The sequence below is a fragment of the Ovis canadensis genome, chromosome 4, assembly GCF_042477335.2.
Source record: "Ovis canadensis isolate MfBH-ARS-UI-01 breed Bighorn chromosome 4, ARS-UI_OviCan_v2, whole genome shotgun sequence".
NCBI classification, from domain to species: Eukaryota; Metazoa; Chordata; class Mammalia; order Artiodactyla; family Bovidae; genus Ovis; species Ovis canadensis.
Genome location: NC_091248.1, coordinates 24027960 through 24043162, shown reverse-complemented (window position 1 = coordinate 24043162; position 15203 = coordinate 24027960). Strand labels below are relative to the sequence as shown.

Here is a 15203-nt window from a genome sequence, read left to right as displayed (position 1 = left end):
AAACACTCTGGAGGCAACAAATAGTAGAATAACAGAGGCAGAAGATAGGATTAGTGAAATAGAAGATAGAATGGTAGAAATAAATGAATCAGAGAGGAAACAAGAAAAACGAATTAAAAGAAACGAGGACAATCTCAGAGACCTCCAGGACAATATGAAACGCTCCAACATTCGAATTATAGGAGTCCCAGAAGAAGAAGACAGAAAGAAAGATCATGAGAAAATCCTTGAGGAGATAATAGTTGAAAACTTCCCTAAAATGGGGAAGGAAATAATCACCCAAGTCCAAGAAACACAGAGAGTCCCAAATAGGATAAACCCAAGGCGAAACACCCCAAGACACATATTAATCAAATTAACAAAGATCAAACACAAAGAACAAATATTAAAAGCAGCAAGGGAAAAACAACAAATAACACACAAGGGGATTCCCATAAGGATAACAGCTGATCTGTCAATAGAAACTCTTCAGGCCAGGAGGGAATGGCAAGACATACTTAAAGTGATGAAAGACAATAACCTACAGCCCAGATTACTGTACCCAGCAAGGATCTCATTCAAATACGAAGGAGAAATCAAAAGCTTTACAGACAAGCAAAAGCTGAGAGAATTCAGCCCCACCAAACCAGCTCTCCAACAAATTCTAAAGGATATCCTCTAGACAGGAAACACGAAAAGGGTGTATAAACCCGAACCCAAAACAATACAGTAAATGGCAACGGGATCATACTTATCAATAATTACCTGAAATGTAAATGGGTTGAACGCCCCAACCAAAAGACAAAGACTGGCCGAATGGATACAAAAACAAGACCCCTCTATATGCTGCTTACAAGAGACCCACCTCAAAACAAGGGACACATACAGACTGAAAGTGAAGGGCTGGAAAAAGATATACCACGCGAATAGAGACCAAAAGAAAGCAGGAGTGGCAATACTCATATCCGATAAAATAGACTTTAAAACAAAGGCTGTGAAAAGAGACAAAGAAGGCCACTACATAATGATCAAAGGAACAATCCAAGAAGAAGATATAACAATTATAAATATATATGCACCCAATATAGGAGCACCACAATATGTAAGACAAATGCTAACAAGTATGAAAGGGGAAATCAACAATAACACAATAATAGTGGGAGACTTTAATACCCCACTCACACCTATGGACAGATCAACTAAACAGAAAATTAACAAAGAAATGCAAACTTTAAATGATACATTAGATCAGTTAGACCTAATTGATATCTATAGGACATTTCACCCCAAAACAATGAATTTCACCTTTTTTTCAAGTGCTCATGGAACCTTCTCCAGGATAGACCACATCCTGGGCCAAAAATCTAAACTTGATGAATTCAAAAAAATTGAAATCATTCCAAGCATCTTTTCTGACCATAATGCATTAAGATTAGATCTCAATTACAGGAGAAAAACTATTAAAAATTCCAACATATGGAGGTTGAACAACACACTTCTGAATAACCAACAAATCACAGAAGAAATCAAAAAAGAAATCAAAATATGCATAGAAACTAATGAAAATGAAAACACAACAACCCAAAACCTGTGGGACACTATAAAAGCAGTGCTAAGAGGAAAGTTCATAGCAATACAGGCATACCTCAAGAAGCAAGAAAAAAGTCAAATAAACAACCTAACTCTACAACTAAAGCAACTAGAAAAGGAAGAGTTGGAGAACCCCAGAGTTAGTAGAAGGAAAGAAATCTTAAAAATTAGGGCAGAAATAAATGCAAAAGAAACAAAAGAGACCATAGCAAAAATCAACAAAGCCAAAAGCTGGTTCTTTGAAAGGATAAATAAAATTGACAAACCATTAGCCAGACTCATCAAGAAGCAAAGAGAGAAAAATCAAATCAATAAAATTAGAAATGAAAATGGAGAGATCACAACAGACAACACAGAAATACAAAGGATCATAAGAGACTACTATCAGCAGTTGTATGCCAATAAAATGGACAACATGGAAGAAATGGACAAATTCTTAGAAAAGTACAATTTTCCAAAACTGAACCAGGAAGAAATAGAAAATCTTAACAGACCCATCACAAGCACGGAAATTGAAACTGTAATCAGAAATCTTCCAGCAAACAAAAGCCCAGGTCCAGATGGCTTCACAGCTGAATTCTACCAAAAATTTAGAGAAGAGCTAACACCTATCCTCCTCAAACTCTTCCAGAAAATTGCAGAGGAAGGTAAACTTCCAAACTCATTCTATGAGGCCACCATCACCCTAATACCAAAACCTGACAAAGATGTCACAAAAAAAGAAAACTACAGGCCAATATCTCTGATGAACATAGATGCAAAAATCCTCAACAAAATTCTAGCAATCAGAATCCAACAACACATTAAAAAGATCATACACCATGACCAAGTGGGCTTTATCCCAGGGATGCAAGGATTCTTCAATATCCGCAAATCAATCAATGTAATTCACCACATTAACAAATTGAAAAATAAAAACCATATGATTATCTCAATAGATGCAGAGAAGGCCTTCGACAAAATTCAACATCCATTTATGATAAAAACTCTCCAGAAAGCAGGAATAGAAGGAACATACCTCAACATAATAAAAGCTATCTATGACAAACCCACAGCAAACATTATCCTCAATGGTGAAAAATTGAAAGCATTTCCCCTAAAGTCAGGAACAAGACAAGGGTGTCCACTTTCACCGCTACTATTCAACATAGTTCTGGAAGTTTTGGCCACAGCAATCAGAGCAGAAAAAGAAATAAAAGGAATCCAAATTGGAAAAGAAGAAGTAAAACTCTCACTGTTTGCAGATGACATGATCCTCTACATGGAAAACCCTAAAGACTCCACCAGAAAATTACTAGAGCTCATCAATGAATATAGTAAAGCTGCAGGATATAAAATCAACACACAGAAATCCCTTGCATTCCTATACACGAATAATGAGAAAGTAGAAAAAGAAATTAAGGAAACAATTCCATTCACCATTGCAACAAAAAGAATAAAATACTTAGGAATATATCTACCTAAAGAAACTAAAGACCTATATATAGAAAACTATAAAACACTGATGAAAGAAATCAAAGAGGACACTAATAGATGGAGAAATATACCATGTTCATGGATTGGAAGAATCAATATAGTGAAAATGAGTATACTACCCAAAGCAATTTACAAATTCAATGCAATCCCTATCAAGCTACCAGCCACATTTTTCACAGAACTAGAACAAATAATTTCAAGATTTGTATGGAAATACAAAAAACCTCGAATAGCCAAAGCAATCTTGAGAAAGAAGAATGGAACTGGAGGAATCAACTTGCCTGACTTCAGGCTCTACTACAAAGCCACAGTCATCAAGACAGTATGGTACTGGCACAAAGACAGACATATAGATCAATGGAACAAAATAGAAAGCCCAGAGATAAATCCACACACATATGGACACCTTATCTTTGACAAAGGAGGCAAGAATATACAATGGAGTAAAGACAATCTCTTTAACAAGTGGTGCTGGGAAAACTGGTCAACCACTTGTAAAAGAATGAAACTAGATCACTTTCTAACACCGCACACAAAAATAAACTCAAAATGGATTAAAGATCTAAATGTAAGATCAGAAACTATAAAACTCCTAGAGGAGAACATAGGCAAAACACTCTCAGACATAAATCACAGCAGGATCCTCTATGATCCACCTCCCAGAATACTGGAAATAAAAGCAAAAATAAACAAATGGGATCTAATTAAAATTAAAAGCTTCTGCACAACAAAGGAAAATATAAGCAAGGTGAAAAGACAGCCTTCTGAATGGGAGAAGATAATAGCAAATGAAGCAACTGACAAACAACTAATCTCAAAAATATACAAGCAACTTCTGCAGCTCAACTCCAGAAAAATAAACGACCCTATCAAAAAATGGGCCAAAGAACTAAATAGACATTTCTCCAAAGAAGACATACGGATGGCTAACAAACACATGAAAAGATGCTCAACATCACTCATTATTAGAGAAATGCAAATCAAAACCACAATGAGGTACCACTTCACACCAGTCAGAATGGCTGCGATCCAAAAATCTGCAAGCAATAAATGCTGGAGAGGGTGTGGAGAAAAGGGAACCCTCCTACACTGTTGGTGGGAATGCAAACTAGTACAGCCACTATGGAGAACAGTGTGGAGATTCCTTAAAAAATTGCAAATAGAACTCCCTTATGACCCAGCAATCCCACTGCTGGGCATACACACGGAGGAAACCAGAATTGAAAGAGACACATGTACCCCAATGTTCATCGCAGCACTGTTTATAATAGCCAGGACATGGAAACAACCTAGATGTCCATCAGCAGATGAATGGATAAGAAAGCTGTGGTACATATACACAATGGAGTATTACTCAGCGGTTAAAAAGAATTCATTTGAATCAGTTCTGATGAGATGGATGAAACTGGAGCCGATTATACAGAGTGAAGTAAGCCAGAAAGAAAAACACCAATACAGTATACTAACACATATATATGGAATTTAGGAAGATGGCAATGATGACCCTGTATGCAAGACAGGGAAAGAGACACAGATGTGTATAACGGACTTTTGGACTCAGAGGGAGAGGGAGAGGGTGGGATGATTTGGGAGAATGACATTCTAACATGCATACTATCATGTGAATTGAATCGCCAGTCTATGTCTGACGCAGGATGCAGCATGCTTGGGGCTGGTGCATGGGGATGACCCAGAAAGATGTTATGGGGAGGGAGGTGGGAGGGGGGTCCATGTTTGGGAATGCATGTAACAATTAAACAATTTAAAATTTAAAAAATAAAAAACAAAAAAAAAAAAAAAAAAAAAAAAATTTGTTCTCATTAAAAAAAATGAGTTGATGTCAAATTAAATTATCTGTATATTGAAAATAGAATAAAAATCATCATTTAAACTTAAAAAAAAATAAATAAATAAACTGTTACCAATTGGTTTCCAGTAATACTTACCCTAATATTCTATTCATTCCATGTCTAGCAGCATAGTGTAATGGAGTATTGTGCTGGTAGGGCTCCCCATAAGATGTATTTGGATCAAGGGATTCTTTTAGCTGAGGGTTGCTTTCATATATTTGGCAGGCCAGGTTTTCATCACCATTGATGAGTGCTTTACGAAATTTGGTGGTTGAACTTCCCATGTTTTGTTTTGCTTTTTTCTGATGGGCAATGGCACTTTTTTCCTTCACCCTTCAGCCACTTCTTAAATGCTTCTGCAACATGTTTCACATTCTAATGGAGGAAAAAACATTAGATTGTAAAACCAATAATTATGAATCAGTATCCTAAGGAAAAAAATACCACAATTAGGAATACTAATAAAATCTAGGAAGCACATATAAGGGAAAGAATTATGTTTTACCAAATTTATCTTAATAGCCAAAAAAAAAATTTAATGTTTAATATTGCCCAAACTAACTTCTTAAACTGTAATATTTTCCCATACAGAAAGTGATGGTTTCACAGGCTGTACTTTATACTATAAAGTTACATATATACATGGTCTTTTCAATTTTCTCCTTCACAGAGGCAGGAAATGAGTTTGACTAAAATTTATGGTTGAATACACTTAAATTCTTGTATAAATTACATATAAATCTGATTCAGCCAATTTCTAGGATAATGAAAAATATAGGAAATTTTGCTCATATAAGAAGTCTAGAATATGTTAAATTACAATAAAGTAAAATGAAATTGTTCAGTACTTAGAAGGACCTCAAAGAAAAGATTTTTCAAATGTAAATATAGAGGGCTATACAACTCACAGCAAATGAGTAAAACTAACTACAACTAATTACACTCAGAATAATGAAATCGTGATTATTCTACCATAATACCATTACATTTGTTTTCTTCTACTGTAAATAACTCAAAACAAGGCTGAAAACATGAACTGTTTATGCCTACTGTATTTGGAAAGGTTATAATAAAGATCACAGGTATTTACTACTGAAGCAATGTGAGGTGGGTAGGGGAAAGACAAGAAAACAATCACTTAATCTGGAGTATGAAATCTCACATTTACCTTCATTAGCTATGTAATTGTACCTACCCTCCTAAAGCCTCAGGTTACATCTATACAGTAAAAAGAAACAACCATTTCTTAAGGACAATAGTCAAGATTATGAGAGCTACTTCTTTAAGTACCTACCACAGACCTTGGCTAGTATGCTTAATAAATGCTAGTTTTGTTCCATTCCAATAAACGTTTCTGAATCTAGTCTTCAGCCATTATTAAAATCAGTCATAAAGGAAACAGCCCATGCAAAGGAAGGTATGAAACAAAAGGTTTATTCAATTGGTGAGTACCTTCAAACTGAAAATAGGTTGTGGCCAGACTAAGAAATGTATCCTTTAACCGGTAAAGAATGGATGAAAGTGAAAGTAAAAATCACTCAAAGAGTAAGAACTATGTCTTTCCCTAATTTCCTGATTATCTTTTAATTGTGAAGGGCTCTATAATTTCTTTTTTCTTCATTTGGTGGCTCAGAGGTTAAAAAGTTTGCCTCCAATGTGGGAGACCCAGGTTTGATCCCTGGGTTGGGAAGAGCCCCAGGAGAAGGAAATGGCAACCCGCTCCAGTATTGTTGCCTGGAGAATCCCATGGACGGAGGAGCCTGGTGGGCTACAGTCCACGGAGTCGCAAAGAGTCAGACATGACTGAGTGACTTCACTTTCTATAATTTTTGTTTTTAATAAGAAAGAAATATGTTTTTCTGATTCTTTATTTTTTTGTGGATATAAGGTAACACTTCAATAGTATATGTGACATTTAAACTATACCTCCAATTGTATTAATTAATGTTTGCACTCAGAGATTTTTGTTTACAATGAACTATACTATGGCTCAAATTTTAAAAATTATAGTAAGAGGGTTAAGCTCAAGGGTCATATGTTAGGAGAGCGGAGGGGCATAGAACCAGCTGCTACAATAAGTAAACTTACAAGGGAGTGTAAGATTCCTCAATAGACTCTTCTAGTTTGACATCATATTTCTAAAGGTTATCTTTATTATCAGTTAAATTAAGAGGAGGAGCCAATTATTTTGTTGAGGCCAACCTTCAGCCCATAATAATGACTTTAAAAACAGTTTACTTTTGTAGTTAAAAGGTAACATATTAGGAGATAGATATTTACTTTTGAAGAACTTCATCTTCTATAAAGGATTTCTGGGAGTAGTTCATCAATTTAAGTGCACTTGAGTTTTTGAGGCAGTTTATTAAGGAAACTGGGAGACATGCATTGAATCACAGAAACAGAAAGGACTCTATTTAAATCGTACCAGCCTATCTTTCCAAATAGGAAGACTTTTGAACATTCACGGGTTGTTGCTTGCCTTCATCATTATCTTATTGCTCTTGTCCTAGTCTAATGCTTCAGTAAGTCTGAAATTTATACTACAGAATGCACAGTCAGTTTACAGTACCTCTAAACAACGTAAGGTTTAGTGCAGGTATCAGCAAACTTTTCCCATAAAAGACCAGATAGTAAAATATCTACTTGTCAGTCATATGGCTTCTGAGTCATATGATCTCTGTCATAAGTACTCAACTCGGCTGTTACAGCTTGAAAGCCACAGGCAGTATCTAATCGTAGAAGAGCTGTGGTTGTGTCCTATAAATTTCATTTACAAAAGTAAGATCCGAGATGTGGTCCATGAGCTGTAGGTTGCCAGCCAACCCCTGATGTGGTGGAAAGAAAATAGCTGGTTTGGAATCCCACATCTACTTCTTAGTACAAATAACACAAATCATTTAACCTCTCTGTACCTTAATTTTTTCTTATGTAAAAAAGGGATAAGGCCACCTACCCTGCAGAATTGTCAAGATTACCTAGGTTAAGTATGTAATACAGTGCATAGCAGGTACTCACTAAATTTTATCTCCTTCTCCTATGTGCAAGCCATTGGTTAAGAGTTGCTGCCTTTAAAGAACTCAATACTCAAATTCTTTTCAAAAGACAGTGAAACCTTAAGAAAAATGTCACCTACTCTAAGTTTTATATCAGAACTGATATGTACCTGGTAGTCTAAACTTCATCATTTATTAGGGGTCTGACCTTTGACAAGATAAAAACTATGTATTTTTTTCAACAGTCTTCTGAATCAAAGTTAACTCCTCTTTCATTAATTTTCTAGGTCACTGCCAGTATTAACAAAGGTCTCTCTCCAATATAACTGCACTTATAAATACTAAGTGAAAGGCATACAAAATTTAGTTCAAAGCCAGAGCAGGAAACAGAATCTCACACTGGAGGTACATGGAAAACACACACATAAACATATATAAGGCAGGGAGCAGGAGGTCTTTTGGAAAAGACGCTGATGCTGGGAAAGATTGAGGGCAGGAGGAAAGGGAGATGACAGAGGATGAGACGGTTGGATGGCATCATCAACTAGATGGACATGGGTTTGGGTGGACTCCGGGAGTTGGTGATGGACAGGGAGGCCTGGTGTGCTGCAGTTCATGGGGTCACAAAGAGTCGGACACGAATGAGTGACTGAAATGAACTGAACTGAACGGAGGAGGTCTTACTCCAAAATGTTGCTACAAAGGCAATATAGTTAAGTGATTTGGGAATTAGCTTGTCTGATTGCATATTAAGTTGAAGTCAAGTGTGGCTTTAATCTTGGTAGCTTCCTGCAAGAAGTTCATGAACATCTGTAGTCTACGGCAAAACTTGTGGGTATTAGAGAACACTATCAAAATGATCTGAGCTGAGAAAAACCCCTTAACCAAGACAGCAACTTTCTTGTAAGATGTATTCCAGAAATAAAATGTCCAGACAAACATGAAAGTATTATGCTGACAGTTCTAGAAAACTCGCTGCGGCAGTTCGGCTGCCTGAGGTTTCTGAGCAACCAAGGAAAGAGATAATCCAGCAAATTCTGGCTGCTGCTGGACACCATTTATATCTATACAGCTTTCACTGTATGGAAAAGGATGCTGCAGTTAGTAAAGAAGTGAAAACAGCTGCAAAGGGCAGCAACTGGGCGCCGCTTTCTGCCAAACTGGCAGATGAACAGTGAAAACAGCTAGCACGAGGCCCACGGGTGGAAAGCTGTTCAAACGCGGGATCTGACCACTGCATGCAGCACCACTCCTAGAATTAGTCTATTTCCTATTGAAACATAATGACCTGCAATGATCAGAGAATTTAAGTTCTAAACTGCCCACGAGTAAAATTTTCAAGTAGCTACAATTTTTCTTAGACGGTATTCAGCTTTCATACATTTGACTTTACAACCACTGAAAATAGGTAGTGCTCAAAATGAATATTTTGGGCTCTAATGTTAAGATAATGTCAGTGAAGAGCTCAATTTTAGCAACTTTGGCATATTGGTTATTTAGCAGTGTTTGCTTTCATAATTTCTGAATACCATATTGTCTTTATTTCCTGAACATAGGTAAAAATGTTAAGTTGGAAGCATTTTAGTGTGGTGTGAAGAAATAAGTCTTAAAGTTGATGCAACTGAGAAAAAGAATTACTTATGCCTCAAACTGAGGCTGCCTAAACTTAAATCAATTGTATATTCAATTAAAAAAAGAGATAAATATAACGTACTATTTACAAAAGGTTAGAAATTTGTAAACAAGTATTATTTTAAGAAGTAATAATTATGAGATGAAAACAAGCTGGTGGAATAGAAAAGACTTGAGCTCACCTCATCTGGAACCTACTAAAAAAGATACTGTAGTTCCAAAGACAAAGAAAAAGCCACAGTGAGATGGTAGGAGGGGCAAATTCATAATATAATCAAATCAGAACTTGCAAACTGCAAAATAATTATATCATGAGGTTCTCCTACAGAAGAGAAAGTTCTGAACCCCATGTCAGGCACCCTGCTGCGGGAAGGACGCATGCAAGGACTCATGCGTACTAGGATCTAGGGTGAAGTAGTGACTCCATAGGACCCTGGGCCGGACCTACCTACAGGTCTTCAAAGGTCTCCTGAGGAAGCAGGGGGTCAGCTGGCGCTCACTTAGGGACAAGGACGCAGTGCCAGAGGCCCCAGGGTATGCTCACTGGGGAGAGCTCTCCTGGAGGTCACCATTTTGGCACTGGAACCTTGTCTCACCTGTAGGCGCCAGTGGTGGGATGCCTCAGGTCAAAAAATCAACATGGTAGGAGCACAGCCTACCCAACAGCTGACAGGTGGCCTAAAGTCATCCTGAGCCCACAACTGCCTCTACACACATCTCTTGGCAGGGCCTTGATAACCAGAGGGACAAGACTCAGCTCCATTCACGAGGGCTCAGGCACCAGTCCCTCTTACCAGGAAGTGGGCACAAGTCCCTGGCCCAATCTCATCCACCAGGGGGCACATAATGCAGTAATCATGATACCTACTCAAAGGTGTTGAAAACCTACAGCCAAACAAAAACCTGCAAATGGCTATTTTCTCTAGTTGTTTAATTGCTCAATCATGTCCAACTCTTTGCAACCCCATGGATTATAGCCTGCCAGGCTCCTCTGTCCATGTGATTTTCCAAGCAACAATACTACAGTGGGTTGCTATTTCCTTCTCCAGGGGATTTTCCTGACCCAGGAATGGAACCTGTTTCTCCTGCACTTGCAGGCGGATCCGTTACTGTGGAGCAACCACGGGAGCCCACTTGGGTGTCTCTGGCAGCTCTATTCGTAACTACCAAAACTCGGGAGCAAATAAGATGCCCTTAAGTAAGGAAATGAATACATCAACTGTGGTACATGCAGACAATGGTACAGAATTCAGCACTATAAAGAAATGAGCTATCAAATCAAGAAAACACATGAGGAACCTTAACTGCACATTAGTAATAAAGAGAAGCCAAATCTGAAAAGGCTACAGACCACAAGATTCCAACTACATGACATTCTGGAAAAAGATAAAACTATCCACAGTTTTAAAAAGATGAGTGATCACCAGGGCTGGGGGCAAGGGAAGGCTGAATAGAGGGAGGAGAGTGAATTTTTAAGGTATTGAAAGTATGCTGTATGATATTCTAATGATAGAATATCATTATATTATTATTAACAACATAAATAATACATGTATATTATTAATAATATATGATTTGTACATGTGTATGTTATTAATACATGTGTCCAAATCTACAGAATGGTAAACACTACGAGTGGTTCCAAAGGCACACTGGATTTTGAGCAATTCTGTCGTGTTAACGTAGGTTCACCAGCGTAGAAAGCGGGCCATTCTGGTGAGTGATACTGACAATGGAGGGGGCCATGCACGCGTACGGTTAGGGGGTGTGGGAAACCAAAGTGCCTTCATTTTAATGTTGCTGTGAAACTATAAAGCCCCAAACAAGAGATTCTTAAAAAAAAAAAAAAAAGAATCCTAATTTTTATGTTAATTTCTGGGCATTTGCTTCCTTGATAATATAATGAACACGTTACTTTGAAAAATAAAACTGAAAGTAAAGTGGTTAGCACAGTGACTAATAAAGAAGGCATTTCATAAATCTGTGTACTTTCCCCTGGGTGTGTGTGCGCATGTGTGTGTTTTTCCCAGGAGCCATTTCATACTTATTGGTTCAGAACTTTAGGACAGTTGAAAGAGTTAGAAATTTAACCACCAGATAGGTTGTAAATGACTGTCCAAATCTAAGTTGTGAGAAAACTTTCAAATAATATTTTACCATTATGTACTTATAATTCATTTCTGAATAGTGCTGGAAACTAAAATTACTTAAGTAAACCAATACACATGCATTAAAAAGAAACAAACAGAAAAGACACGGAAATATATGCCAAGGACACAGGATAAATTTATGTTAGTCTTTTATGACAACTAAATTAAGGAATCTAAATAACATTAGATGAGATTTCTAAAATTTATATGGAACGCACAGAACAACCAATCCATATTCACTGCTAGTGTGCCTGTGTGATACAGTTTCCATAATGAAGGGATATTTTACCTCACTTAAAAAATGTTAGGTAAAAATTAGTTCATTCTAAACCAAAATTTTCATTAGTTCAGTTCAGTTGCTCAGTTGTGTCTGACTCTTTGCGACCCCATGGACTGCAGCACGCCGGGCTTCCCTGTCCATCACCAACTCCCAGAGTTTGCTCAAACTCATGTCAATCACCTTCGGTGATGCCATCCAGCCATCTCATCCTCAGTCATCCCTTTCTCCTCCCGCCTTCAATCTTTCCCAGCATCAGGGTCTTTTCCAGTGAGTCGGTTCTTCGCATCAGGTGGCCGAAGTATTTATACATACTTATAAGTATTTCATACTTTTACAAAAATGACAAATATATTTTTATTATTTAATATTGTTAAAAAGGTTTATTCCCCACTGTCAAGATCCTAATTTTAATTTAGGGTGTTTTGCCCACAGGAAATTCAAGACTAAGAGGAAATCAATTCTTTTTATGCATACTAATGTTCTCTCAAGGTTTTCCTATTAAAAATGAGCTTAAAACTTCAAAATGATTCTTATAATTTACAATGTTAGAAAGCTCTAGGGAAGATTTTAAAAATTAGAAGAAACAGTAACACTGAAAGTATGTGAGTACCGAAAATCTATGACTTTAAACAGTATATTCTAAATATACATCACTAGTATTAGAATTACGCTACACATAAATGATTCTTTTAATTGTTAATATTATACCTTTTATTTACTATGTTGAGTATAAGTCGTAAGTACGATACTGTCTGGTCTTTCTAACTTGTGGAACTATGTATGCATGTTAAAAACTGAATCAAATTCCAATTTTTGCAGTTTTAAATTTTGTAACATTTACAGATAAACATCTAATCTCTCAGTATTGGAAAGTTATTAGCGCCACCTACTACAGAACCACAGGAAGAGAAGTGGAGAAAACAAAAGAAGGGAAGCTGCCAGTTTTCTTCTTCTGTTTTTTATTCACAATAAGCCACCTGAAGATTATCAACAGGGACGAGGATGAGTGAGTGATAATCTCTGATGTCACCACCCTACTTGTATATTCAAGTGAGAGGGAAACCCAGGGGGTAATAAAGCTTGGATCTTGCTTGCTCATCATCCTCCAGATACAAGTGAGATAAATAAAAACATCATTGTTTTTCTATTTTCCAAATATAAATTGGATCCCTTTTCCAAAATTTCATTTTCAATTCCTTGTATGGACCGTAAAACCTAATTTTAGAAATAACTTTAAACGGCTTCATTTCATTTCTAGAGCATATCCAAAGAAAGTTATTTCAATGCATGAAAATTCATAAACTAAGTGTTCATAACTCAAGAAATAACAGAACTTACAAACTTCTCAAAAAAGAAAAATCACTAGAAATACCTATAATGCAATAAATGAATTACACTTCGAAATAAAATCACAATGAGTTTTAAGTCTTAAAAAAATCTTTTCAATATCTCTTATTATAAACTAGTCAAATAGAGTATTATTTTAACTTTCAATTTAAGAGGGGAATACATGTCTACCTGAATCTAAAATATAGGAAAGAAAATTATTCTTAATACTCAAACACACAAGTAGCTCAACTGCTTTTAAATTTTCAATTTCCAAGAAACTATGAACAAATGTTTCTCAGTTTAGGCTCCAATTAAGTAAATTATGGTAAATCCATTCAACAGAAGGCTAGGATACATTAATTAAAATCATTTTTATAATTTTATTTTCTGTGGGAAAAAGCTTTTACCATAAATGTTACATATACTTTCATCACCACTTAAAAAACATATATTTATAGAAAAAGACTAAGGAAATACATACTACCCTATTAACTCTGAAGGGAAGAACTATGCCAACTGTACGTGGAATTCCTCCTCTATTCTTCTCGGCATTAAAAAAAAAGTATTTAAAATAGATCTACTGACAATGGACATAAAAGGGAGAACTTGACAAGAATACAGTAACAGTAGGATTTTAACACTCCACTTACCATCACTGGGTACATGATCCGAACAGAAAACCAGCTGGGAAACAAGGGCATTACTTAACAAACTAGACCAACTGTACTTGACAGTTACTAAATATTCCATCTAAAATCAGCAAGATACATATTCAAGTTCACATGGAATGCTCTCCAGAATAGGTCATCAGGCAAGTCCCAACGAACTTAAAAGGACAGAAATTATATCAAACACCTTTTCTGATCTCAACAGTATAAAACCAGAGATCAAATACAGGAAGAAAAATGGGGAAAATGAAAACAGAGACTATACACCTCAGAAAACAAGAAAAATCTCAAATAAACAAGCTAAACTATCATGTAAAAGAGTTAGAAAAAGAACAAACAAAACTGAAAGTCAGCGGAAGGATGGAAACAGTAAAGATCAGAGACAAAAAAAAAAAAAAAAAACTAGAGAACCCCTCGACCCAGAAAGGAAAAGACAATGAAGTAAGGAGTTCTTTTTAAAGAGAAAATTATTAAGCCTTTACATAGGCTCGTTAAGAAAAGACAGAGGACCCAAATAACAAAACAATATGTGAAAGAGGAGAAATTACAATCAATGGAACAGAGACAGAAACAATCCTAAGAGAATACTATGAAGAGTCATATGCCAACAAATTCAGCACCCTGGAGGAAATGGGTAAATTCCTGGAGACATACAATCTTGCAAAACTGAATCAGGAAGAAACAGATAATTTGAATAGACTGATACTAGAATTAAAACTGAATCAGTAATTAAAAGCCTCCCAACAAAGAAAAGTCCAGAACCAGACAGCTTCCCAGGTGAAGTCTACCAAACATATCTACAAGAGTTAATACCTAGCCTTCTCAAATTATTTGGAAAAACTGAGGAGGAGGTCACACTCCCAAGTGCATGCTAAAGTCCACCACGACAGATATCAAAGCCAGACAAAGACACGATGACAAAGAAAATTATTTCAGTATCCTTGATGAATATAGATGCAAAAATCCTAAACTAAATATTAGCAAATCAAATTCAACAATATACAAAAAGGACCATAAATCATGGTCAAGTGGGATTCATTCCGGGGATGTAAAGATGGTTCAATATTACAAACCAACCAATGGGATGAACCACGTTAACAGAACAAAAATTAAAAATCATACAATCATCTCAACAGGTACACATAGACCACCTGACAAAATTCAACTTCCATTCATGAGAAAAACCCTCAACAAAGTTGGCATTGAGGGAACATATCTCAACATAACAAAGTCCATTTACAACAAACCCACAGCTA

General features: G+C 36.3%; 1 protein-coding gene across 3 annotated transcripts in view; it reads right to left on the bottom strand.

Annotated features, from left to right (window-relative positions):
* Positions 1-15203, bottom strand: part of ANKIB1 (ankyrin repeat and IBR domain containing 1) — a 161676-nt gene that overhangs the window by 95388 nt on the left and 51085 nt on the right. For 2 of the 3 annotated variants that reach the window (XM_069587360.1, XM_069587361.1), the window contains exon 2: positions 4992-5270. The exons of the other annotated variant lie outside the window; for it this stretch is intronic. In XM_069587360.1, the coding sequence (XP_069443461.1) occupies positions 4992-5179 (188 nt within the window). In that variant the 5' untranslated portion in view covers positions 5180-5270. The remainder of the gene's footprint in view (positions 1-4991; positions 5271-15203) is intronic. 3 annotated transcript variants of the gene reach the window in all.